Consider the following 25,610-nt stretch of genomic DNA (forward strand, 5'->3'; position numbering starts at 1 on the left):
TTTCTCCCAGGGCTCCCAGAGGATCAAACAGCAGCTCCTTACCTAGGCTCCAGAGTATCTGTCTGCCTGGCATCAATGCAAAAAATAGAGCACATCACACTGAGGCACAGGGTCACAGCTTTTCCCTTTGGGTATGGGGTTTTGGTGTATCTCTCCTCAGTCATCACTGCTGAAGATGCACTGTGGTGTCATGAGCCACCCTTGCATTTGTAACACTCTTCATCCCTTGTTTTACCAGCTGTCTAGCCCATTTCAGCAGCAGCTGGCACAGATACAAGATGTCAGCTGCAATTACCAGCAGTTCATCATCCTACTACTGCACAATGCATTCTCTCCCTCACACTACAGTGACTTCTGTTACGGCTGTCTACTTTGGAAGCAGCAAGCAAATAGCTTAGTAACTGTCAGGATGGAGACAGGTTTGAATGGAACTGCTTGATCCAAACTCTCATCCACATCTAGGCAAATATGCAATTAATGCAATTATAGAGGCACCCAGGAACAACTGGCAGAGCTATATGAAGACTGCTATTTGTAAAAAGAGTTTGAGACCCATCTCCTGGAACTGGAGCATGAAGTGCTGCTCTAAATTACCCAGACAGGGAAGGAGCAAGTGAACCATTACTCCCCAAAAGGTTAGTAAATAACAGCACAGGTTTTCTAAGAGGTGTGGTTATTACACCCGAGGAGCCATCAAAAGATTGACAGAGACAGAACTGTTAACAAGAACTGTTTAAAAAAGAAAAAATAATAAAAAAAAAAAAAAGCAGGTACCAGATACTACAAACTAGTAATTTACGAACATGCAGCACAAACTTGTTCACTTTAATCACCTCTCCCTCCCCACCATGAGAATAAATCATTTTATCTGATACAGGACAAGTACTATATTGCACCAACTCTGTGCAACTTCTAGTGAACTGGCACAAGTACAATGCAAATAACCCATGCTTCCCAAGCATTCAGTCTGCCAACTGTACAAAAGAGCACAATCTTTGACTGCAACCCTTGAATTTGCTCCCACAGATTTTATTCTCTGGAATAAAGCCTATGAGAACTGACAAACACAGCCAGGCAGTTGAGGCTTTACTAGAGAGAAATATTGGGACAAAACTCCATGAACAGTTGTCTCATAAAGCATACTGTAACATGCCTTTAACTGAGTGCAGCCATGTCTTTCTTTGTCCCACTAAAAAGTGAGTGGATGCAGACCAAGTTCCTGCACCTCTGCAGAAATATCACAGCTGCACTCACACCATCTGAGCACCTCCACAAACCATCAGCAGGTGTCAAAACAGCATAAAACCTTGCCAGCTGCCTTCCATGGATAGCGCATGGTCCCACCAGCAGTCCATGTGCTGATTTACCTCATTCAGTTAGCACATTGCCAGAGTTAGCTGATCTCTTCAGCAGGAGAAATGAAATCTGTTTCTAATGGGCATTCAGTTAGAGGAAAAGCCTGCACCTTTGACAGCCACCTCAGAAACAATTCAAATACATGCATATAAAAGAGACAATAGAGAGTTCATCTCACTAAGCAGAGACACTCATTCCGGGTTGGCATTGTCTTCCACAGTGAAAGGTGAGTTATTCCACACGGGGAGGGGACAGACCTTCATCCCAGTCACTGGGCATCATCACAGAGGTTCAGCCGCAAGAGCAGTTCCATGGCCAGCACTGTGGGTCTTGGGCAGCAAATGCTAAACCACTGCAAGAACCATCTTCTCCTTCTTCTTCCTCTTCCTCCTCTTCTCCTCAAAGCGGTCAGTAGCATCAGCAAAAAATGTCACCTCATCCTTGGCCTCAATCTCCCTTTTCAGATACTGGAGACCTGCCATGTTGAATCCCAACACATCCTGTAGAGACAGACCAGCACCACACTGTTTGATATATCTCAAGCTTGTTAGGGGGCAGAGGGTCCTACTGGCTGAAGTAGGTGACACTGTGGCCACCCTCTACTGAGAGATTATGAAATCAAGACAGTCCCACAGACTTAAATAATGCAGCATTATTTAAATGCAAGCTCTGTCTGAACAGGGGAACAACCAGAACCCAGAGCACTGCCTCTGTTCCCCACATTTCTGTCTTAAGAAGAGCTATAATCCATTCTATTTTCTGAAAGACAAGTTGCTGGCAATTTTCTAAAGTTGCCTCTGGGAAGATACCAGCACAGTCTGTATTATTTGAGAGACCCAGTAGCCCACAGAAAAGCCCAAGAGAAGGAGAGCCCTCCTTTCTGTATGCAGAAACTAGAGAACCAAAATCCAAATAGATACATCAAAGAAAACCAAAAGTAAGTGGAGTGTGTGTGTGTGTGATAGCAGGGTCATCACTGGTTAGCCGCACAGCAGGAAAAACATGAGCAAAAAAAGAGCCTATCTGCACAGGAAGAAAGTGAGATGGGCTCAGACCCCTACTAATTTTCCCACTGGGTACCATGGACAACCCGCGCCCCCATCCATTGGCACAACCTGTTATTCAAGATACTGGAAAAGGAAAGGCTGATGACACTCACCCGGGCCTCACTGACTCTGGAGATAGTGGTTTTCTTCAAATTCTCTATCACAGTCACCAGCATGTGGTTGCTTGTGATCTGCCCAAAATGTATCCTGGAAACAAAGCGGATGGTGAGCTCTGATGTATGCAGCATTGTTCTTAGTGACAGTTAGTCAGCTGCTCTTCTGAGCCTTTATATTTTCTAGAAATAGGATTTTTCTTAAATTTTCTGTCCTTGGACCAGATTTATAACAGGCATGGGCAGATTCAGCTGAAAAAGCTATTTCCTGAAATTTCTCTTTAACGTGCAGTAGTTCAAGGGAAACGTCTCCCTGAGGTACCCTCTGAGGGTGAGTGATCATAGGGCCCACAGCATCAGTGAGGGGTGCCATTTCAGCCTTGATGCAGTATCTTTCATAGCCATGAGATGGGAAGACCAGGACCAGCAGCCCCATCAGGGCAATACTAAGCCTGTCCACACTACTCTCCACCTTGATCATTCCCACACATTGCTGCAACAGGCTTGACACACTCACTGCAGCTGGGGACTGCAGTGATTCCTTACCTCCCGCAGAGACCAGATTTTTATTCCTAAGGTGGCTTTTCAAGAGCTTCAGAGCCAGAAACAGATGAGAAAGCCCACATTTTCCCCACACACTTATGCTACACGTGTTCATGGAAAGTAACAAGAGTCTTTGCAGCTCCAAGGGAAGGGGATATTCCCCAGCTCTGTGCTGTCCCAAAGCACTGGCTCACAGCACAGGAGCAAGGAATACCTCTCTGTCACATAACTGGCACAAAGTCAGCTCATGACATGTACCAGCAAGAGGGAAAGGGCAAGCCCACTATGACCAGAGTCCTGTTAGGGCTTCCTCAGGTCCAGGTTCTGGTAGCAATAGCAGCTGTAAGACTAGCAGATCTGTCAGGCACAAGACTCACTTAAGTAGGAAGAGGAGAGCTCGGCACAGGAGTTCTACCTCTGAGCCCAGGTGAATGTGTTCATTGAAGAGTCTGAGGAGGTCAGGGACATAGGAGAAGGGCAGTACCAGGAGAGACTCTTCCAGCTCACTGAGGAGAAAGCAGAGAGACAGGAATGGTGCAAGAAGATTCTGATACAAAAGCTGTGCTGAACACTCCCCACTGCTGGTCTGTGACTGCCCACAGACAAAGCACAGTGCACCCTCACAGACTAGAGACCATGCAAACATCTGGCACAGGGAGCAGGCACATAAACAATCTTCCCTGCCCAGCATCCCAAAGCTGCTCTTCATTTACACATGCACCTCCAAGCAGTCAACCCACACATGCAAGCTTCATCCAACACTCCCCAGGGAAGGAACAATTTTTGTTCCCAAATCTGTTCATGCCTCATAAAGGCTGCCAGAGACAGTAACTCTTGATTCTCCTGAACTGCCCATGCCCAGCAGTAGAGTCCATGCCAGAACCCCACCTAACATCAGTCATGACAATTCAGTGCTCAGACACAAACCAGTTTGGCAATGAAGCTCTTGCAACTCACCTTGACTTGACCTTCTTGAAAACTTCTAGTACATACGCAGAAGGCTGTAAGACAGAAAAGACATCAGCTCTGCACATCAAAAAACATTCCAAGACAAACATGTATCTTAAGATCCATTTCATCCAATTAAAAACAGGCAACTACATCTTGTGAGATGGACTGATCAATCTGAACATAACAGATAAAGAGGAAACCCCTTCAGCTCCAATCAGCTGCTAGTCTGGGAAGTTCTCATTCTCCCTCCACAGGACATAAACCTAGCCTTCTCATGATACTCTGAATGGTGAAGATTATTGTGAAAGCATAATTTATACCAACCAGCTAAATTATCTCATACTTAGTGGTACGAGTCTTGTACAAACTAAATAAAAACTTGGTGAAACAGCTAAATTACATGTACAAAACTTTACACAAACTCAGTTCCCAGAGATTTAATTCCTGCTACTCCTGTTTATCTGCTGAAAGTACTTTTGTATCACAAGATGCAGAGCTGGGAAGCAGTTAGAAGGAAAACAAAAGGCAGTTTCATCTGACATTGCAACTCCCTTCTCTGTGTAAGGAAATTCAGTCTAACCTCACCCACTCCCCAAAGTGCTTAACTACTAAATCATAGGATTTCATTCAGCCCTGCTCCATCTGTTCAACTCGCAATTAAAACTGCCCATAGTCACAGAGGAAGGGAGAGAACAGCTCAGGTTACGTGGTTACAGATGTCACATAGGCAGGCAAGGGTGAGGGGGACACAGAGAAATGGATTCTCAAGTCACCATTCCAGTGGATGTTCAGGTATTTTGCATAAGATGGTACAACTCCACTGAAATATACTATAGCATGGTAACTCACCCTCCTGGCAAGAGGGAGATGTACTCCTCAGGCACAGGAAGGATCTGAACCAGTTTTCCCATATTGTGGGAAAATACTGTAACCACCAGCTCAGTCTGTACGTGATATGGTCAAGGCCACTGTCACGGTTATGTGCAAAAAACATCTATGTCTAGTTGTGGTACTTTTATTACACACATGCAAAAAAAAAAAAAAAAAAATCAAAGCGTGTTCATTTTTTGCAAAAGAGTGCTGAATTTTCATTTCAGGTTGATCCAAACTAATCCTCCCTCCCCAGAGCAACTCAGTGTTTTGGTTCAGACAGCAAATGAAAACGCACAGCCCCATTATAGTTGAGGATGGTATACAGCCTGTGGCCTGAGCATTCCACTTACTGTAATATTTCCATAGGCATGGAGGATAGGATTAACAGGAAGGGGAACCTGAAGACACAGAATGGGTTAAAATGAGGCACGTGTGGGTGTACAAACGCATATCCCCAGAGAAAATTTTAACCCACAGTAAAAGACAGTTTTTAATCAAAGATCTTCCTGGGATTTCCTCACTTCCGCCCTCCCCAGGACCTCACAGAAGGCCTCATTTGCAGCTCCAAGATAAATCTAGTTCTCAGACATGTAAGACTAACTCATTTTCCTCTACTTCTTATTTCCACTTCACTTTTCCCACATGTACCAAAGCTCCTGATTTAGCAAGAATTGCTGAGATGAAGGCAAAGAACAGGCTAAACAACAGGATGAGTTTGCCTGGAGAGCTGTCTCCCAGGGATATAGCTGACATCCTACTGTGACCTCCAACATAAAAAAGAACACACCACTACTCATGCCCCAGGAGACAGTGCTATCCTGTTTTCTAAAAGATTTCAGCAAATCTCTGCTGTTTCCAGCTGTCCTGATTTTATGCTCATGCTAGGCCTCTCTGCCAAAATGACAGAGCTGGCAAGATACACTCACACACCTCTGGTGTGGTAAATTCCTCAGTCTTTTACCTCTTTTCCTGCAGCTTTGCATATGGCCTTGTGCTCCTTTAGTTTTGCCGTCTCTTCTCTGTACAGCTCAATAGCTTCCATGATCCGCTCAGCCTGTACGGCACAGGAACAGCACATCAGTCACACAGCAAGCCAAAAAAAAGCAAAGCTCATGTCCAAATGGACCAATGCATGGGGAAACAGATGGGCTGATGTGGAGCATCACAGGACACATCTTGCTCGGAAAGGTAACCTTTGTTCCAGACAGTGCTGCTACTCTGAGTAGGTCAGTAGTGTCCTGAAGGAGTCAAACACCACCCACACTCGCCCAGCAGCCCACAGTGCTCTGCTGCAGCCTCATGTGCTGCCTTGACATTGAACTATCCCTCCTGCAAGTAGTACCTCTTTGAGGCACAAATCAGGGTGAGGCCATTTTGACCATACAGACTAAGAATTTCCTCTGTATTTACAAATATACTGTTGCAATCTGAGGCCATGAAATTACCCATCCCTACACCTTCCTGGTACTTTTCCTGCCTCAGGCACTTAAGACATTTCCACCTTCCAGATGACTGGGCAGCCCCTGGGGGAGAGGCCTGGTGCCTAGAGAATATCCTCGTGCTCCCATGGGCTGCACACAGCAAACCCCATGGGGCAGGGGCAGCCCCGCCTGTCCCACACATGGCAGGCAGAGAAAGCTGCAGCCTGAATACCAACAGAAATCTCATGCCTTGTCCCCTGGAGAGATCTCCCCTGCTGGCCAGGGAGCAGGACAAGCAGCTCTTGCAAGCTGAGGTGAGCCTACATCTGCATCTTCACATCTCAAACAGCAGCTCATCTGAGTTGCTGTCCTTACACTATGGCACAAGTTACTTCTCTTCAAACTGCTGCTCCAGCCCTGTGACCCCCCTTGAGAGACTGTTAAGGCAGAAAGCAATGTTGAGGGACCCACACAAACTTACCGCTTTGATTGTTTCAATAGTCTTCTTTCCTGCTAGACCTGTCTCTCCTTGTGTCTCTCCAGCCACCTACAAAATATAGAGTCTGCAGCTCCTTCCCTCAGTCAGCCACGAGGCAGATACAGGTATGCCTCCGCCCCTCCCATCCTATCACACTCCATGCTAAGGAAAACACCAACCCCGTTACCTAAACTCATCATTTATCTGGGTAAACACAAGGTTTCCCAGGTGCACAGCTCTTTTCAAGAAGGGAGGCACAGAGCTAATGCTAAGCTCTGGAAGGCGGGTAAGCGCAGCCCTTGTTCTGCCAACAGGGGCAGAGTGAGCTGATCAGAGTCAAAAGTATCAGCAGTACAACCCAAGCATCTGAGCTGGATGGACCAGGCTCCACACCTGTCCTGCTTAACATGGACCTGCAAGCAGCTGTCAGAAGGCAACCAGTCCTTGCTAGAGAGCTGGTGTGGACATCAGCTGGGGACACAGGAAGAGCAATTGGACAGCAGGGGTTTGGAGTCCCCAGTTACTGTGTAGCAGTCTGGCCAGCCCTGCACACTTTCCTACAGAGCATCAAATTGTCTGTAGCAAGAACTGGAGTCACCTGCATCACCTGAGGGATCACTTTCACCAGCACCTTTCCTGACGTGCCTCCTAAAGAAAACCACCAGTCCCCTCTAACAACTCTACTATGTCTCTCACAGAAATACTCAACGCAGACTTACGAAGGAGTTAGATGGACACCCACTCAGATGGTGTTACTCACCACAGGCTGCTCTTCCTTTGCCACACTCTCCTCATACTCAGCTTCTCTTTGCTGCGGTGAATGAGAACACAACATATTAACACAGGCGGGCAAGCAGCAAGCAAGAGTAAAAGTCCATTACAGAGTGATTGAGCAAGGGAGGCTGTGGCTTCCTTCACAGAAAAACTGCAGCACCTTGCAGCCCAGCACAGAAGCCAGGACAAATCAACGTAGGTCAACAATGTAAGTGCAAAACGCCTGCTTGTCCCTGTTCCCCATCCTATAGAGAAACCTGATGTCTTCCGGACATAAATTAGGGTCACCACTCTGGATGCAGCAGCAGCCCAGACAGCTCACAAAGGTGAGACTGAAAAAAAAGGAATTCAGCACCAGACCTTCCACCTGGCATGCAGCACAGAAGAAACAAGCCTAGGAAAGTCTGAGGGTTGTCCTCACCTGCAAGATGAAAGAGCCCCATCTGGCATCTCTCATGTTAACAGGGCCCCATCAGTGTGTAATTCACTACTGATGTATTCATGCCCACCTTTGTACTCAAAGTTGCACCAAAATACACTTTTTTGGCATCGAGAAGGAGCTGTCTCTCCTGTGACCTCCATCATTCCTAGCATACCAACTACTGGGCATCAAGATGCTGCCTATGGGTCACCTCAGCTCTCTGCAGAAGGGCTGGGCCAAAAACCATTTCTTGCAGGTTTCTCATCCATTCCTGCCTCTGCACATGCTGCTATGTCCTTCCCCCATTGTGGTTTGAGAACCGCTTTAAGAAAGGGAGACATAGCCATACTCCTGTAAAGAATACCATGGGAAGAAAGAGACAAGAGTCAGAAGTTGTTACGAGAAAATTTCCAATTGGACATATTGGGGGTGTGGGGGGGAAATGCTTCCATGCCCCAAGGGTGGTTCAGCACTGGAACAGGTGCTCAGAGAGGCTGACTACTGGCTTAACAAGATGTTCAAGAATCACCTGGACAAGTCTCTGAGCAATATGATCTAGCTTTAGAGTTAGCCCGCTGTGAGCAGGGGATTGGACTAGAGATCTCCAAAGATTCCTTCCCATCCAAATCTTCCTGTGAGTCTACTAGTCCTTGCAATGCAAGCTCAGAAGAAGGGGCCTCTTCCAGCATCCCTGAGCTCTGAGGCATGCTACTGAGACAGCACAGACCTCTCACACTTGGAAAAAGGGGAACCAAGACAAACTGCATCTAACAGGATGCCAACAGCCATCTGTTGAACCACCCCCAAAGCACACTTGAGCTGAACCACCCAAGAGATTAAAAGGTTGCAGCCAACAGACCTGTAGAAAACCACAACTATCAGAAAAAAGCCTGGGAAGCAGGAAAGAAGCAAAACAGAAAGCAAGTTAGCCAGGCGTCTGCAATGCAGGAGAGACAGGAGAGCAGCAGCAACATCTGCGGTACTGTCTCCCGACAGCTCAAGGCAACAGTCTCATCACACACAAGATGCTAGTCAACCCTGGTTACTGTACCACCAGGCTGTGGTTAGTAATGAGCAAGTCTGCCAAGTGCAGAGCCAGGTCCTTCCACAGTGAAAAATAGGGCATCTGCCTGCTGGGAGAAAACGGGTCTGGGAGTTGTCTTGGGCAGGAAGGATGCAACTCTCACCATCTCCCTCTCCTCTTCCAGGACGAGGAGCTCTCTCATCCTTTCCCAGAGGCGTAGGGACTTGTCATGGGATGCTGAAACCACGTAGTCTCCATTGGGACTGAGTGCCAAGCACCACACCTCCTGGTGATGTCCCTGCGCAGTAGGGAGAGGAAGTAAGACATGAACACCCAGCTCCCAGCCCCTGACAGAACTGTAGCTCATGTTGGGATAATGCTTCCTTTCAACAACCTCCCAAACCTCCTACCTCCAGTGTCTGGATATGCTCAAATTTATCTGCATCCCACTGCTTAATCTTGTTGTCCTTCCCAGCTGTGAAGAAGAGATGGGATTTGGCCACAAACTGAAGATACATCACACTGGGGGGAAAGAAAAATCGGGGAGATAGCGACTTCATAACACACGTGTATAGGGGAAAGCAGAGTGTCCCAGATCAACATCCCATAGCCCTTGTCACCAGTTATCTCTGGAGAAATTCCTTCTGATACCAACCTGCACTGTAGTCCCACCTGCCACCAGGCAGAGTTCACAGAATCACAGAATGGTTCAGGTTGGAAGCAACCTTTAGGCATCATCTAGTCCAATCCCCCTGCTTAAAGCAGGGTCAACTAGAACAGGTTGCTCAGGATATTGTCCAGTTGGACTTTGAATATGTCCAAAGATGGTGACTCCACAACCTCTCTGGGCAACCTGCTCCAGCACTTAACCACCCTCACTGTAAAAATGTTTTTTTCTAATGTTTAAATGGAACTTCTTATATTTCAGTTTGTGCCCATTGCCTCTTATCCTTCCACTGGATACCACTGAGAAGAGCCTGGCTCCATTTTCTTTACAACCTCCCATCAGGTATTTATAAACATTGATAAGATCCCCATGAATCTTCTCTTCTAGAGGCTAAACAATCCCAGATCTCCCAGCCTCTCCTCATATGACAGATGCTTCAGTCTCTTAATCATCCTCGTGGCCCTCTGCTGGACTCACTCCAGTATGTCCATGTCCTTTTGTACTGGGGAATCTAGCCTGCAGCAAACAGCACCACGCACTGCTGCAGAGCAGGAGCACCCAATGGAGCCACTGATGTTTAGCACAAAAACCCTGTGAGTTCAGCACCTGCCAGAGAGCCCTAACCACCTCTGTGCCTGTGGCACACTGCCTGGGACTATCCCTGAAAAGCCCAACTCATGGGCTCAGTGCTAATACAGGGTACCACACAACCAGGGTAGCCAGAGGCTTAAATTCACCCACCTAGGGAACACTAGTGACTTCCTCCCACTCTGAACTGGACAAAAGGGTCATTGCTGGATCGTAAGCCTTTGAAGGGAAGACAGCCCACAGCCCAGAGACGCTGTAGGAGTTGACTGACCTGTCGTCATGGGCAAAGAGAGAACGGTGACAGTCTCCAAAATCCAAGCCCCAAATCTTCACGTTCCTGTCAGCAGAGCCGGTTGCAATGAGAGCCCCATCCTACAGAGCAAGGTAGAGAGAGGAGGGGTGTGACCAGTCTACAGACAGCCCCAGGAAGAGTCACGGCTGAACCAGTAACTAAGCAATAGTAAGTGGGCAGACACCTAGCCCCTGAGGCATGCCCTCCTGATCCCTCTGCCTCTTCTCATCAGGGTGGCATGTGTTTGTGGTACTGGCACAGCACCCAGACAGCACCATGGCTCTTCTTTGAGCTTCTGCAGGCACTTAAGACCTTAGCTTAAATCTTGACATTTCCAGCTTCCAAGGAGCCTCATCCCTGGACATTCCAGAGAAAGACACAGCCCAGGAATGAACAGGCATGAAGAGGTCACTCCATCTCAGTGCCTGCTCTCTCCTCCCACCAACAAAGTGATTCAGACCCAACTAAGGCAGTAAGAGTCTGGCCAGTAACTTCAGCAGAGACCAGGCTGCACCTCATAAGATGAGCAAGGATAACCACAGTTTCCACTCCTCACAAAAGAACTTGGTCATTCCTGTCACGACCTCCACTCTGTGACCCTTTCCAGTGAGCACAGGACTGTGGGATCAGGAGGGGTTTGCCAAGTCCCATCAAGAAAGTGCTGACTGTTAAGTCAATAGCAAAAAGATGACAAGAAAGCACTGTGCTAGAGGTCCCACTGCGAGCAGATGATTCTCACAGTCATCAACACTATGATTCCACCTGCAGCCCTAATGGTACTTACATAGGAAATGTCCATGCACAGCACTGGCAGCTTGTGTCCATACAGAGAGAGGAAAAACTGAAGGAGAGGAAAGGCATCCTAGTTAGACATGCTGGGTAGAGATCTGTGAAAACCTCGAGCACCAGGCTAGTCTTCCTCTGCCTCAGAAGCACCGTCCTTCTAGCACTGCACCCACTCTCGCTCTGCAGATGGGTAGCAGCAGGGCCATGCTGGCAGAACTGAGATCGGGGCGGAAGTACCCAAGCTGAGTAGCCTCTGGTGATGACCATCACTGTCTGTGATGATCAGGATATCTGTCTGTGCTGGTCTGTCTTGTGTCATTCTCTAACATTCATGTGCTCATACACAAGTCACAAGACCGCAACACACACTGCTCACAGGGAAGGTTCTCTTCCCCCAGGTTTTGCCTCTGCTATGCCCCATTTAAGAGCCATGTGTGACACTGATCTGTCCCCACCCTCAAGATGCCACACAGCTTTGGAATACTGTCATGCCTGCAGGCTTAAGGTGAACCTTGCCACATGCAGATTCCCAATGCTTTCCAGATCAAATACAGATTTTCTCCCCAGCATGGGCCAGCCATGGTTCTGTCACGTTTGTTAGTGAACAGGCACCTGAAATGGGATGCATGAGCTCTCTTTGATTCTCTTTGAAATAGGTACTTTCGCCATGTATACCTCATATTTCAGGCTACAATTACATCACTCCCTGCACAGCATCCCAGCCCATTTGGCCATGTACCTTGAGTGTGTCAGTGTAGAAAATCTTCACAGTACAATCCAGTAAAGAGACAGCCAGCAGCTTCTGATTGGGGCTGTACCGCACACAGAGAACATCTTCATCCAGCTGCAAGATGCGCACCTGTTTCATGGAGAGCCTGGCAAAGAGAAAAAAGAATCGTTCTTCAATAGGTACAAGACAGAAAGAGGTATGAACACAACCCACCCATAGCACTCTGGGAAACAAGCTTATTCTAACGGGCAGCATCTCCATCCTCATTAGGACTTGAACAAAACAGGATTGGAAATGAGCATGGCACTGCAGGCCAATAGATTTCACTGCTAAGTCTACTGCTTAATGATCTGGAGGCCCTGCCTGTGATTAGAGCCTAAATTCACACACAAGGAAGGCACCGTGGTGTAACGAGTCCACTTTTTCAACTAAGCTCAGACCTTCACAAAACAACTCTGAGCTCACACTCTTCTTCACATGTTCCATGCACACGCCATGTGCATTTCCTACAATGCACAGCAAAGGCCAAAGCACCCATCAATGAGAAAGGATACTGAAGCTGAATGCAGCCTAGAAAAGTTTCTTTTCTCACCTTTTCTGAATGCTGCTTTCATCCTTCACAAGTTCAAACTCCCAGAACTTGACACATTTATCAGCACCTCCTGTCACAAAGCCATGCTGCAGGAGAAAAGCATTTAAAGTGAAAGTAAAACCAAAAACAATTTCACTGTAGCCCAGAGAAATCTTACACTCAAGGAAATGCCAACACACAAGGTTTTTAAAATGCTCTTCGTTCCCACAGCGCTGAGAGCATCACAAGGAGAACTTGTTCTGGTTGGAGCATGCGTTGCCTATCGGCTAAGCAACAGCCACACCAATTTCAAAAGTTCTGAGAGGCAGGTAGGAGTCAAAGACTCCAAATGCACATCAGGACATGGGCCGAAACTTTGGGACTGAAAGCAGCCATCTCAGTTGTAGGTAATGAAGTGCATGTGTTTAGTGGGTAAGCTGACACCCTCACTGCCCCTGGAGCACACACTTCTTACCACCACCCCACAAGAGCAGCCTGCTAAAGGAACCACAGCTCAGTCGAGCACTTTTATGTCAAGAACAAGCATAAAAACTGTCCAGTATGTTTTAATTGGCGGAGTAAATGAATCCCAGGCAGGTTATTAGTAGCTATGGTTTTGATTCCACTAAAAACAACACTGCAGCTTCTAGCACAACATGACCACCTAACAAAAATAAGAAAGGCGCACAACAAACAGAAGGGGATGTTAATAGTAACTAAAATGAACCACATTGCGGTAATGGAGAAAAACTGATAAAGGGAGTAAAAAGACACAAACAGATTTCTACAGCTGGGGTAGTTTAGACCACATGGAATGAGTGTGTGCATGTAAAACAGGAACATAAAAGTCTTTACAGTAGTATTGACCTACTTCTAGGGGGAAGTATGAGAACTATTAATTAGCAACACTCAGAAAGTGTGTGGGTTCAGTAAACATTTTTGACCTGTTGCAACTAAGGAAAAGCCATGTACCATAATCACATCACAAGTGATGAAACACTGCTCCAAAAACTCATAAGGCTGTCAAATAGCAGCTACCTATGTCAGACATTTCTAAATCAATGGTTCAGATCCCCTGGCGTTCTCTAAATCATTGATGTTGATTCTCAGCAATTTTTGAAATACTGGGAGAAATCCTGGAGGAAAATAATATAATACCATAATTCAGAAAGAAAAAACAAGTAGGCCTGGTAACCATGAGCATGGTCCTGTAAAGAAGGAACAGGCAACTGCAGCTTCCATCAGACAAAGAAGGTGAACTGAATATCAATTTACATGAGCTTATGGAAAATTAAGTTTACAGGAATTATCCTTTAAGATTAAACCTGCAGTTGATAATGGTAACAGTGTTGGTTATGCAAGGCATACCTCTTGGTCTTGCACTACATTTTGAGAAGAGTACATACTATATGGATTAAAGACCTGTTAACAGGTCTCAAAGGTTCATTTTAAATGAGAAATACCTAATGACACTATGCTGCTTACAGATTTTATCTGTGACCTGGAAGAAAGCTAAAGTTAACAGCAAGAAAGCGTGCAGGCAGCACAAGGATCACTGGATGACTGGAAAAGTAACCAAGGAAATGGATCTCTCTATAACGGCACCTAGCTGTCCAAACAACCCGATGAAAAAGGCACAAAGAAAGAGAGCCAAAACGTTAACTTGTATGCTTAGGAGCCAACAACCTAAGAGCCACACGCACACCTTCCCCTGTGATGCAGTGCCCAAAAATTGGCTTGGGGTGGGGGGACACAGTGAATTATTAGCTGAGTACACATTCTCACTGATACAAAGAGCTAAATAAGTGCTTGGTTGGATTCAAAAGGTGATGGTGCATTTGGCACTGCTATAACTCCTACAACACAGTGCATCTAGCTCCTGGGTCCACCCGCCAAAAAAGATGCCAGTAACTTTAAAAGATCACAAGAATGATTACGACTCTGGAAAACACATCCTGCTGGGATACACATGAGCTCAACAGCAGTATCAGACAGATGGGAAGAGAGATTTGGTCACACTCAACAAAGGCGAACAAAAAACACTATGTTAACGGGATTTTTAATCCAACACAGGTACCAGCAAATCCAGCGAGTGAGAGTTAAAGCTCAGCAAGCTGAAACCACAAACAAACAGAAAATCTTACAAGGAAGATAATCAGCCACTAGAACAGGATACAAAGGGCTGAAGGTCTCCGCAGCTGGAACACACCCACAAGATACATGCTGCTGCACACATAGACTCCGCTGGGGCAGTCCGAGTGCTCTCAATCATGCAGAAGTCAGATTAGGTGTTAAGGATGGCAACATTCAGCCCAAAGGCTCATTGTGATGTGCCACACAAGAACAGAGAGATATTTCAAACTTCTGCATATATCCACTTCTGCATATATCTTAAAAACTATCAGCTGCATCTTCTACCTCCCAGGATGAGGGGCTCCCATGCTCCCATCAGTAGCACAAACACAGCACTACAGGAAAGAGCTACACAGATGTGCAACAGGTCATGCTTAGAAGGCTGGATGAGTTACCTGGTCTGGTGAAAGAGCAATGGACCACATCGCCCCGTCATGAGCAGCAAGTGTCTCCATCAGACTCCCAGAAGCCAGGTCATACAGCTGCAGCTTCCCTGTCTGGGGGAAAGATACCAGATGGGACATATCAGCCCCTCCACCTTCACAACACACTCCAGAACAGCTTATGGAACATTAATCAGATCTGCAAACACAGCTGAGCCTCATACTATGGGGGCCTCTCGGAAACGGCAAAGAGAAGAACAGCTCAAAGCAGAGCCCAGAAACAAAAGGTCTGAGCTAGCAAAGATGAGACTCCCATGCTGTCAAGGCAGCCATACATAACGGAACAAGGAAGCTCCAAGGGCAGAGGAGAGCTCAGAGCAAACACTCCCAGACTGCCCAACACACAGAAGGAGCCACAGCACAGCCCTACTGACAGCCAGGATGAACCCCTGCTGCATTTGCAGGCTCTGCATAGGAGTCACTTCTGATCAGCACCAGCCTCTGCCCTCCCAGACCTCAATAACTCCTAGGAGGAGAGCACCCTTGCCACCCATCTCCTGAGCAGCCAACTTCATTAGATGTCTGCTATACACAGATGGTGTCCAACCATCCAAACTCCTCAGCTACATCAGGGACTTCCCAAAGCTCTCCTCAGCTGTACAGCTCAAGCCATAGGAACTACACTGAGGGCCTGGGAACAGAACAGATACTGTAAGAAAGGTTTTCATCCCTAAAACAGATTGCTCCAGATCAGAAGATGCAATGCATTTTCAGTAAGGCCGGCTTAATGACATTTTCAGAACGTACTTGGGCACAGTCTGGAGCAGCAGAAAGGACACTATTTACCTTAGTGCCAACAATGACCTGACGATCTCCAGGCACAAAGAGTGAGCAGAGCGCATACTCACACTCCATTGTTCGGATGCACTGCAAGGTCGATCTGTGGACAAAGGCAGAGTCCAAAACCTCTCATCACATAGAAGGTCTGGCCCACTAAGTGTGACATGCTTCAAAGTTGTCTTTCAAAGCAAACAGCCTCTCCTCTTTCTTTTCACCTGGGGCCAGAAGGTACAGCATTGCCATTCCACAGCCCAGCAGGCCACTCTAAATGCTAACCAGAATTACTGCTGATATTTTCCATAAAAACAGGCTATCATCACATAGTCAGCACTCATGATTTATTCCTGTTACAAGCAAGGACAGAGCCCCTGTTATCAAATAGTAATTCCTCCCATTCTGGAGAGGAGGGAGGAGTTTGAGATAGCACTTCCAAAGGAAACAGAGCTTGAAATCAGCAGCATTCAGGAAACTCTGGGACAACACTAGATGAAAACAGCAGCCTATCCAGTCTAACACCATATCCTTTAGAGAAGATGCCAAGAAACACAAATGTTCTCTAAAGAACAGGCAGTAGCTACTGCTTAGCCTAACAGTTGGTACCTCTTATTAAAAACAAAAACATAACCCCAAATACACAGTTATATGTGCTCTCTGTGTTCAGAGATTTCTCTTTCTGTGCCTGCCACTAAGCTTAGCCTCAGTGCTGCTTTATGACATCAAATTCCATGGGCTAATTGTGCAGTTTTAGCTCCCTGGCTTCTCAGTTTCTGTATCCAGGAAAGGGAGGAAACATAGCATCCCATGTATCTCCTCTACTTCATTCACTATTTTATGTTTCTCCATCATTTCCTCTTCCTTATCACTGCCTCTGTGAACAAAGCATCCCTGAGTTCTGGGAAACAGTCATGTGTAGGACAGTGGGGACTGGCACAATGGGACAGCAAACCTGTTCCAAATCTTTACAGACTCTGCGGCTGCTGAGAGAATGGCAATGTTGTCAGAGCTAAAAGCCAACGTCCTGACATCACTGCGGTGGCCTCCAATGGTTATCTTAGATGCACGGACAGCCTGCGGGACTTGCGCTGACAGGTTCAGGTTGTATGACTCAATGATGTTGTTCTGGAGCAGCAACACAATCTTCAGCTCTCCTTTTGGAGAGAGAATCAAGTCAAATGACCTGTTTGATTAAAGAAAGTCAGAGCTGTAGTTAGGGTCAATAAGACAAAATGTAGGAGGAATCAAACAGCAAGGACAAGGGAGCAAGCGGGAGCAAGCAAGTGCACGCTAAACCATTATATAAGGGCATTGCTTGTGGAAGTGTGGATGAACCAGCAGCTCATGGCAGGCCTCTCCCCAGCTTCAAGTTGAACAGACGTCAAGGAGGAAACTTCTTCCATCTCCCCCCTGTAACAAGCTGTGCCCAGCTCTTCCCAAGTAGCTGCATAACCATGGCCCAACCTCTACAACAGGGCTTTCCACTCACTTGATTTTAGCAGAAGCTCTGATGTTAGTGACCCGCTGAATCTCCTCCTGCAGGCTCAGCTCCACACTCCCTTCAGGTTCTTCTTCAGACTTCTGCCTAAAAACACCAGTTAAGGAAGAGGATTCAAATAATTTGGCACAGCCACCACAGACTAATACAGGTATAGAAATTAACGTAAGGGCAACACTTCGCCTGCTGAAATCAGCTGTCCCCTTATCCAGCAGTGCTGCCTGTGTTCAAGAATTGGGTGAGACAGTGAAGCTCATGCCAGTATGCAGACTAGTCAGAGACACTGTCCCAAAAAGGCAGCCTCCTCTGGAACAGAACTGCACAAAGTCACTTGACAAAGTACTTGAACAAAGGCACATCATAAAGATGGATACAAAACAGAGAGCAGAAAGCTGCGTTCAACTGGGACATCAGGCTCTGCTCATCTCCCACCACCCTTCTCTCTCCAGAAGTCCTCGGCCGCTGCCAAAGTACAACTCCAGAATTATCTGGCCTATGCTTCAGTTTCAGACCTCTCCCAGAGAGCTGTTGTGAGGCATCTGTTAAGTGCCAGGATACCCAGAGAGACACTTAATACAAAGTAGTCATGTAATAAAGCTCTCACCGGTATCCTTGCCTGCTGTAAAACAGGACAGGAGGTGTCACAGTCACTTTGACTTCTCAGTTGAAACTCTTATCCCTGAACTTCCTATCAGGTACTTTGTTCACTTCATGCAGCAAGTAGTGTAAATATGAAGGTCAAACACAAGCAAGCAGCTCTGCAAAATGCATTTTCTAGCCATTCCCTTGCACATTAGCTTTTTTTGCAGGGAGAAGACAGAGAAGGAAAAATATTTCCTTACACTCTCTAGCAGCAGAGAAGCGCTGTTCAAACAAGCACCAGACATGCACAAGAACAGCACCCCCACAATACAGCAGCTACCACAGACAGAATGACCAGTGACATGGAGTTCAAACCCTGTGTCATGCTGCTCGAGGTGTTTCCTGCCAGTTCTCAGGACACAGACAGCATCTAAGCACATCCAGAAGAATGCTTACTTGGCTTTCTTCTTTGCTTTCTTCATTTTCTTTTCCAATTTCTTTTGGACTTCCTCTTCAGAAAGGACAGAGAACACTTCCAGCACAGCATCTGTTCCCTAAAAACAGGGCAAACAGTCACAGCCTGGCCCTTGCCGAGATTAACCAAGGTCTCTGACAGCCTCCTCTGTGATCCACTAGCAGAGCTCTCCATTACTTACATGACAGGCCAAAATTTTGCCCGTTCGGTCTGTGGCAAGAGTGACTATTCGGTCTCTCCCTTCCCGCATGACGGATCCAACTTTGCTACACTTTAGGAGGCGCTATAGAGAAAGCAAGGAGAAAAACATTGGTCTGGAAGATCAAGTGATCTTAAGCAAACTGAGAAGTGTGCTGGGAAGTGAAGTCAGGAGAAGGGGAAAATGAACTTACATGGTCCTGGTAGAACAGCTAGCAAGGATAATCTAGCAACAAAACAAGCATTTGTGTGACCTACAGGTTTACCTATGTTTCTTGCATTTTAGCTGAAAGTAATCATTGGCAATCTCAGTGGAGAGTCAGTGGTAAACCATAATCATCTAAGAGATATGGCCAAATTTGCATGCTACAAAGGCAGGAGAGCTTAGTTGCGCTGTCAGAGGAGGTAGAACCAAGGTGGAAAACAAACATTTTTAACAGGTGATTGAAGGGACAGGAATCCTCTGAAAAGAGGAAGTGGGGAAAAGTATTTAATAAGGTCAGTTATCTACCATAATTACAAGCAGTCTGAAATCTAAGGAGGATCCCAGAAACCTTTCCCAGAAAAAGAGATTCAAGAAAGCCTCCACCAGCAGCACAAATGGGAATGGTTTCCCACTATGGGATATAACACCACACATAGTAATGGTGCCACTCTGACCTCTCAGTTTCCATTACCAAACTGCAAAAATGAGCATCAGCAGTGAACTGAGCAGTTGCCAACTAGCTAGTGACTATTTTATTCCCTTGTTGTTTAACAAAAGAGCACCATCAGCACTGCCAAACTTTAAAAACCTGCTAGTCTCCCCACGCAGAGGGCAAAAATAAAGCTTTCACTGGATAACAACAACATCTGCACATGTTTCAGCACAGGTATTTCCGCTAATGTTCTGCAGGCAGATGGGGAAGCAACTACTGCTGAGAAAAGTGTTATAAAAGAAGACAGATACCAGCACATTTTTCCTAATATGCTAAATATGATACTCAGGGCATAAACTCAACGCAGAGCAGCAATATCTGAACAGCTCTCAAATTCCTGCTGGCTCTGCAAGTAGCACCATGCAGATGGGTTTAGATACACCATCCCATGGCCAGTGTGGAAAACAGAGCTTACCTCCTCAGGACACTCATCCAGCTCTAGGGTCTCATCTTCTCCAGTGTTTTCTTCTGCTCCAAGTGAAGACCCTTTGCTTTTCTTGGATTCTGGCTCATCAGGGTCTTTGACCTGTTCCTGGACAAAAAAAAAATCCGTAAGGAATACCTTAAACCATGAGCTAAGGCATTCTGGTCCTTGTCTTGTCCATTCACACTTTCTTTCCCTGGAAGAACAAGTGGTTAGTCTACACTGTAACAAAAGAGTGGCCTACAGTATGCCTGTAAGCACCAAACCCTTATCCTCCACCCACAGAACTGTCTTTTCTAGCGGTATTCTAGCAGGAAGACCTGAGCATGCTCTGGAAACTTTGTCCCACAGTGCTTGCAGCTTCACTTGCAAGCTAAAAAATACAGAAAATAGCAAAGTCTATCCTAAGAGCAGCTTCTGGACCACTCAGACAGCAAAGACTCTTTGGCTCCATTTCCCAGAAAGCCACTCAGGTTTGATGTGTTCCAGTCCCATATTAGTCCAAAGCCAAGCAGCTTGGCAAGATTGTGAAGGGTTACAGAGGGAACAGTCTTACCTCCTGGATGTAAGTGATATCCCACACCCTTAGCTCACTGTCAGCAGTCCCAGTGATCAGACGCTTCTCTTCTGACACCAAAGCTAGACCCCAAACCTGTCCAGAGACGCAATTTGAGGAATTGGTTCACGGCTGCTTCCCCTATCTTAACAATATCAGAGCATCTTTAATTGATTTATTTAAATCGAACTGAGAAGAGACTCTATCTAGCTAGGATCTCCATCATGGACATCTGTATTGGAATCGTCACCCACTGCACAGGGGTGAAAGTTCCTGGGAACTTTGGAGAGTTCTCATTTGCCCACCCTTAAAGCTTAGTAAACAAGCAAATATACATCACAGTTCAGTTTACAACCCCTGAGAGCACAGTAAGCACAAAGCAAGCCATGACACATAATCCAAAGCCCTTCCATCCCTCTCTGTATATCCTCTTTACCTCTGTACGGTGTCCAACCAGAGTTTTGAAGCAGTGCTGGGTGTCCAGGTCCCACCATTTCACCAATGTATCTTTGCCACTGGAATAAAAAAGAAAACCTCAGGATATGAGGGAAGACTGCTAGAGCTGATGTAATACTATATGCTCAGAAAAGGGAAGGAAATACAAAAATCTAAAACATGCTGCAATGTATCACAGACAAGCTGCTCAGGGTAGGAACACATCAAGCTTCACAAGCTACGCAAGGACAAACAAATAGGCAATATGGAGATGCTGCAAAAAAGATAACTGGCAATTCATTAAAAATGGCTTTCTCCTCTGCGTTCAACTGCACGGCATGGTGTCACAAGGCCCCTTTTCTAGCTTATTTAAAATGAGAACAATAAGCACAAAATGCTGGTCAAATCCCAAAGCTGCCTCTGAATCCCTGCCAATGCTTTCCTCAACCTGTTCATCCAACCTTTTCCACCCAAATGACCTGTGCATTGACCAGCCTACAAGAGAAGCAGCTACATTCATTTTGGACAATGATTTGGAGCTGCTCCACACCTAATGGAGAATTACAGCTGTTTTATTGCTTCTTCAAAGCCTTCGTAAGTCAAGGCCTCCTTCAGAACATATGTTTCTGGCTATATTATGCTACCTAACGCTACAAGAGTACCAGAGAGGAGTAATTTGAACAGTCATTCAGGTCCTTTCTGTATACCCTATAATAATTAATGCTTTCTAATTTTTGATAATTTTGTTACAGTCTAATTTCCCTAAAAACTTCAACTGGATGAAAATATATATTTGTTGTTCCATTATTAAGTTCACTCATGACAAAAAAAAAAGATATGATCACAAGTGATATTTATTGTTAATACTTTTTTTTGTTACCTTTCATCACAAAGGAGTCAAAGGTACTTGTTAACTGTACAGATGAAAATCAGGCAAAAAGATTCTGTACACAGAGGAGTTCATTAAGTTCCTCGAGCAAAACACACTATTACCCTCACAGCAAAGAGAGGTCTGTCTGGTGAAACAACAAGCTGAAGTAAGGAAGCAAAACTTTGCACTCCAGAAAATTATGGTAATGTCTCCACTCTGTTAATAAAAGGATATACAGGCAATCCTTATTTCAGTTTAGCTACTGAGAAAATTGAGAAGCATTTCTAAAGCTGGCCTAGGAAGACTTGAAATTGCATTAGGAAACACATACCATTTACCGACCTACCAAAAGACTACTTTTTGCATTAAGAAAAGAGAGTCTTCTAGCTTTACACCGAAACTTTTAGATGCCATTAATAAAAAATTACTGAAAGATATTTGAACAAGACTATCTCCTGTCAGCTGATAATTAATAAAGAGATCCCAACTGGTGTTTGATAATTAAAAACCAACTCAACAAACCATCATCTTCTAATTAATTCCTATAATTACTACCTATTACAGAAAACAATTTTTCTGTTACATTGCTGGGTGAATTACTCATATTACATATAGAAGATAAACTTACTTAATTCTTCAAGATAAACAGCAAAAATCATTACATACAAAATAAATATATTGCTGTTACTCACTATTACAATAATTTAAGTTCTATATTTAAAAGGAAATTCCAAACTCTCCCAAATACTACTTTTTGGTATAGCCGTTCCCTTTTACTGAACACACTTGAATTCAGGTACCCGATTTATGAAATATGTGGATATGCCAAAATCATATTTTAAGATGCTAGTGAACCAGAAATACCATTACTACATTACAGCATCATATGGGCCTCATATAGAACAAGATCACTCTTTTGAATAAGGCAAGCACAGTGAGACCTGTGAGCCTGGAAGGAAAATACAAATGTCTACTGCACCTAAGATATACAAAATGCAGGGAAAACCATGCCTGCTTTTCTGGTTGACCATTGCATTCGGCCTGGCTCACCTGGTAACAAGCAAGTTCTTCTCCTTCAGGAATAGGACTTGTGTGACTGCATCCTTGTGCCCTTTCAGCCGGTACAAACCGCTCTCATTGATGACATCCCACACAATGACATCTGTGTCCTGCAACAAATAAGGTGTCTCCAAGGGATCGGCATTTGTCTCTGCAAAATGTCTGCCCTCTGCAATGAGACTGAAAAGACTACCTGAGAGCTTCCTTCCCCAGAATTTGAATGTTGGTGATGACTGATTTAAGTGACGTTCTTTCCTTTCATGTGCATTTAGGGCAATAAATGCACCTCAGCCCCGGCTTGATCCACTTGTGCTATGCCTGACCTCATAATCTTCTCCACCACGATGGCTCTGCCAGTTCCCCCCTCCTGGCCTGCAGCACCCCCTGCTCTCCCAGCCCTGGGCTCCCCAGCCCCAGCTCTGTCCTGCAGCCCTAACTCCTCCCACTGCCATCCTCTGGCTATAGGGAGAGGCCATAACCCACTTCAAATGCCAAACATATTCCTGCAGATCAACTTTCTCCATAGAGCATTCCCATCTATGAAAGGGCTGTCCACCAGGTATGACTTCAAGCAATCCTCACCTTTGAGCCAGACACCAGCCGGCCCCCTAGCTGGTCATACTTCAGGGCTGTCACTGCAGCCTTGTGTCCATTGAAAGTGACATTTGCTTCTCCACTTAGGAGGCTGAAGACACGAATTGATCCATCTTCATACCCAACAGCCAAGTGCAACCCATCTGGAGAAGGGCAGAGACAACTGACCTCCTGCTTGAGACCCTTGAGGATAAGGACCTGCAATTTTAAGGAGACGAAACACGTATCGTGTTGAAGAATTATGTGTCAGAGCCGGAGAGACTTACACAGCAGAAAGAATATATTGTGCTCATCTGCTGCACTCCCCACTGAGAGCTTCTGCTGCCAAAAGTTCATTCTCAGATCCCTGTGCTGAATAAAGTGTCATTAGCCGCACTTTGCAAGGCAGACAGCAGCTAGAATAGAAGCAATTTCCCATAATCAAACATGAAACTGGCACAGAGTGCGGCCTGGAACCCAGCAGCTCTCTTGCCCCGCATTTTAAATACCAGAGAGCAGGAACCTTCATTCAAAAGCCTGAAAGCTTCTCACTGACCCATCCCCTCATGTTTGGCCTCCTTTCTTCAGGTACAGGACAGAGCCACTTTTCCATAGACCGCACAAGAGCCCGAGAACTATAAAAACATCCCCAAAATGTCATGCCAGTAGTCACCACTCTAGCGACCACTAAAGCAAATCCTGAATTCGGCTGCTAGTGGACAGCAGGACTTATGATTTCAGAATGTGACAAGCAGAAACACCAGGCAAAAGCCTACAACGCTGCAGTTCTCAAACCCTCCCAGACACGAGGGTCGCACCAGAAGCCTTGTTGCACAGGTAACGCGTCAGATGAAACACAGCTTCACGGCACCCTTGTTTCATCCCGGAATCTGAACCGGGTGTTGCCAGCCCTCACCTTCTCGCCTTTCCGCGTGTCCCACACGAAGACGTGCTCGCAGGCCGGCACGGCCACGCAGCGGCCCCACTCGCCGCGCAGCGCCACGAAGGCCGCGTTGCCCCTGGCGCTGGCCACCAGCCCGAAGAGCGCGGCCGGCCCGTAGCGTAGGTATTGCTTGGTGAGGCCCATGGCGGCCCGAGGCGGGCGGGACAAGGCCGCGGGGCAGCGGCAGAAGGCGCTGAGGACACCGCGCTCCACGCAGCCCCCGCGCGGCCGTTACAGCCGGGGGGAGGGGGGCGGGGCAACGGCCGCGACGCCTCGGAGCGAGCCTCCCCGCGACCCAGCCGCACCCCGGGGCCCTTCCCCTCCCGCGGCACCGACGCCGCTGCACCTCAGGCTGCCCGGCCGCGTCCACCGGCGGGCAGGGAGCAACGACCGCCCGCGCCGGCCCCGCCGCTGCCGCCGCCGCTTGCCGCTCACCGCGCGCTGCACGTGGCCGCTGCCGCGCGGGAGCCTTCCCCCCACCCCTTCTCCGCGGCGAGACCAGAGGCGCGTCAGAGTAGGCGGGGACAGCGCCCGCCGGAAGTGAGGTCGTGAAGTCGGCGCCCTGCGCCAGCAGCCGGGCAGTCGCGGCGGAGGGGGCGGGAGCTCCCGGAAGCGGAAGCGCGGGGTGCCCGGTCCGTTTTTTTCTGGGTGATGCCGCCAAACCGGCGCCGACCGAGCCTCTCTGGCCAGGCGGGGGCAGCGCGGGCCGCCCGTGAGTTGCTGTGAGGCTGCCCCGGTGGAGGGGCCGCCGTTGCTAAGGGCGGCGGTAGCGCGTTGCTAAGGGCAGGACCGGGCCGGGCTGGGGGGCGGCGGCCGTTGCCTTCGCCCCGGGCTGCGGCCGCGCCGGCCCTTCCCCCCGGAGCCGCCCGTCCCCGCAGAGCGCGTCCCTGCGGGGGGGGCGGGGAGGCGGCACCGCTGACTACAAAACGGGCGGGGGTCGCGGAGCGGCGGCCCCCGAGGAGGCCCGCAGGGCTGGAGGCCGCGGCGCGGTTCGCCGCGTTTGTGCGGCCCCGGCCGAGCAGCCGGCGGTGCCCGGGGCGGGGCGAATTGTTTTCGGCTTCCAGGCGCAGCTGGGTTGCTTGGTTTCTGTCTGGTAAACGTGTGCTTCGAGCTTCAGCAGCTTCCTCTGAGAACGGGGAGGTCCCACTTGGTGTTGGGGACCGTCAGGAAGTGCACTGGGGGAAAAGGAGATTTAGGCCGCGGTTTAGTTTCTCTGGTGTATAACCTGGCATGGCAGGAGATCGCTTGCTTCAAAGGAGTGGGTGCAACTGCTGTCATATAGGTGGGAAACCATGCAGAGGTGTAATAGGGAAG

At 47.3% G+C, this 25,610-nt stretch overlaps 1 protein-coding gene across 1 annotated transcript; it reads right to left on the minus strand.

Moving 5' to 3' along the window:
• Positions 1-717: 717 nt before the first annotated feature.
• On the minus strand, positions 718-24,616 carry WDR3 (WD repeat domain 3). The gene is made up of 26 exons (XM_026103479.2): positions 24,270-24,616; positions 23,363-23,572; positions 22,772-22,890; positions 20,852-20,930; positions 20,416-20,511; positions 19,851-19,967; positions 18,721-18,822; positions 18,521-18,618; positions 17,474-17,569; positions 16,937-17,167; positions 15,997-16,090; positions 15,163-15,264; positions 12,656-12,741; positions 12,073-12,208; positions 11,332-11,388; positions 10,527-10,627; positions 9,411-9,522; positions 9,164-9,298; positions 7,542-7,592; positions 6,785-6,850; positions 5,844-5,936; positions 5,233-5,280; positions 4,016-4,059; positions 3,436-3,564; positions 2,516-2,609; positions 718-1,856 (listed from the first exon to the last, which is right to left on the minus strand). The coding sequence occupies exons 1-26, from the start codon at positions 24,438-24,440 to the stop codon at positions 1,701-1,703; spliced, it is 2,823 nt and encodes a 940-aa protein (XP_025959264.2). The 5' UTR covers positions 24,441-24,616; the 3' UTR covers positions 718-1,700.
• Positions 24,617-25,610: the final 994 nt, after the last annotated feature.

This window comes from Dromaius novaehollandiae, chromosome 1 (assembly GCF_036370855.1).
Source record: "Dromaius novaehollandiae isolate bDroNov1 chromosome 1, bDroNov1.hap1, whole genome shotgun sequence".
NCBI lineage: Eukaryota > Metazoa > Chordata > Aves > Casuariiformes > Dromaiidae > Dromaius > Dromaius novaehollandiae.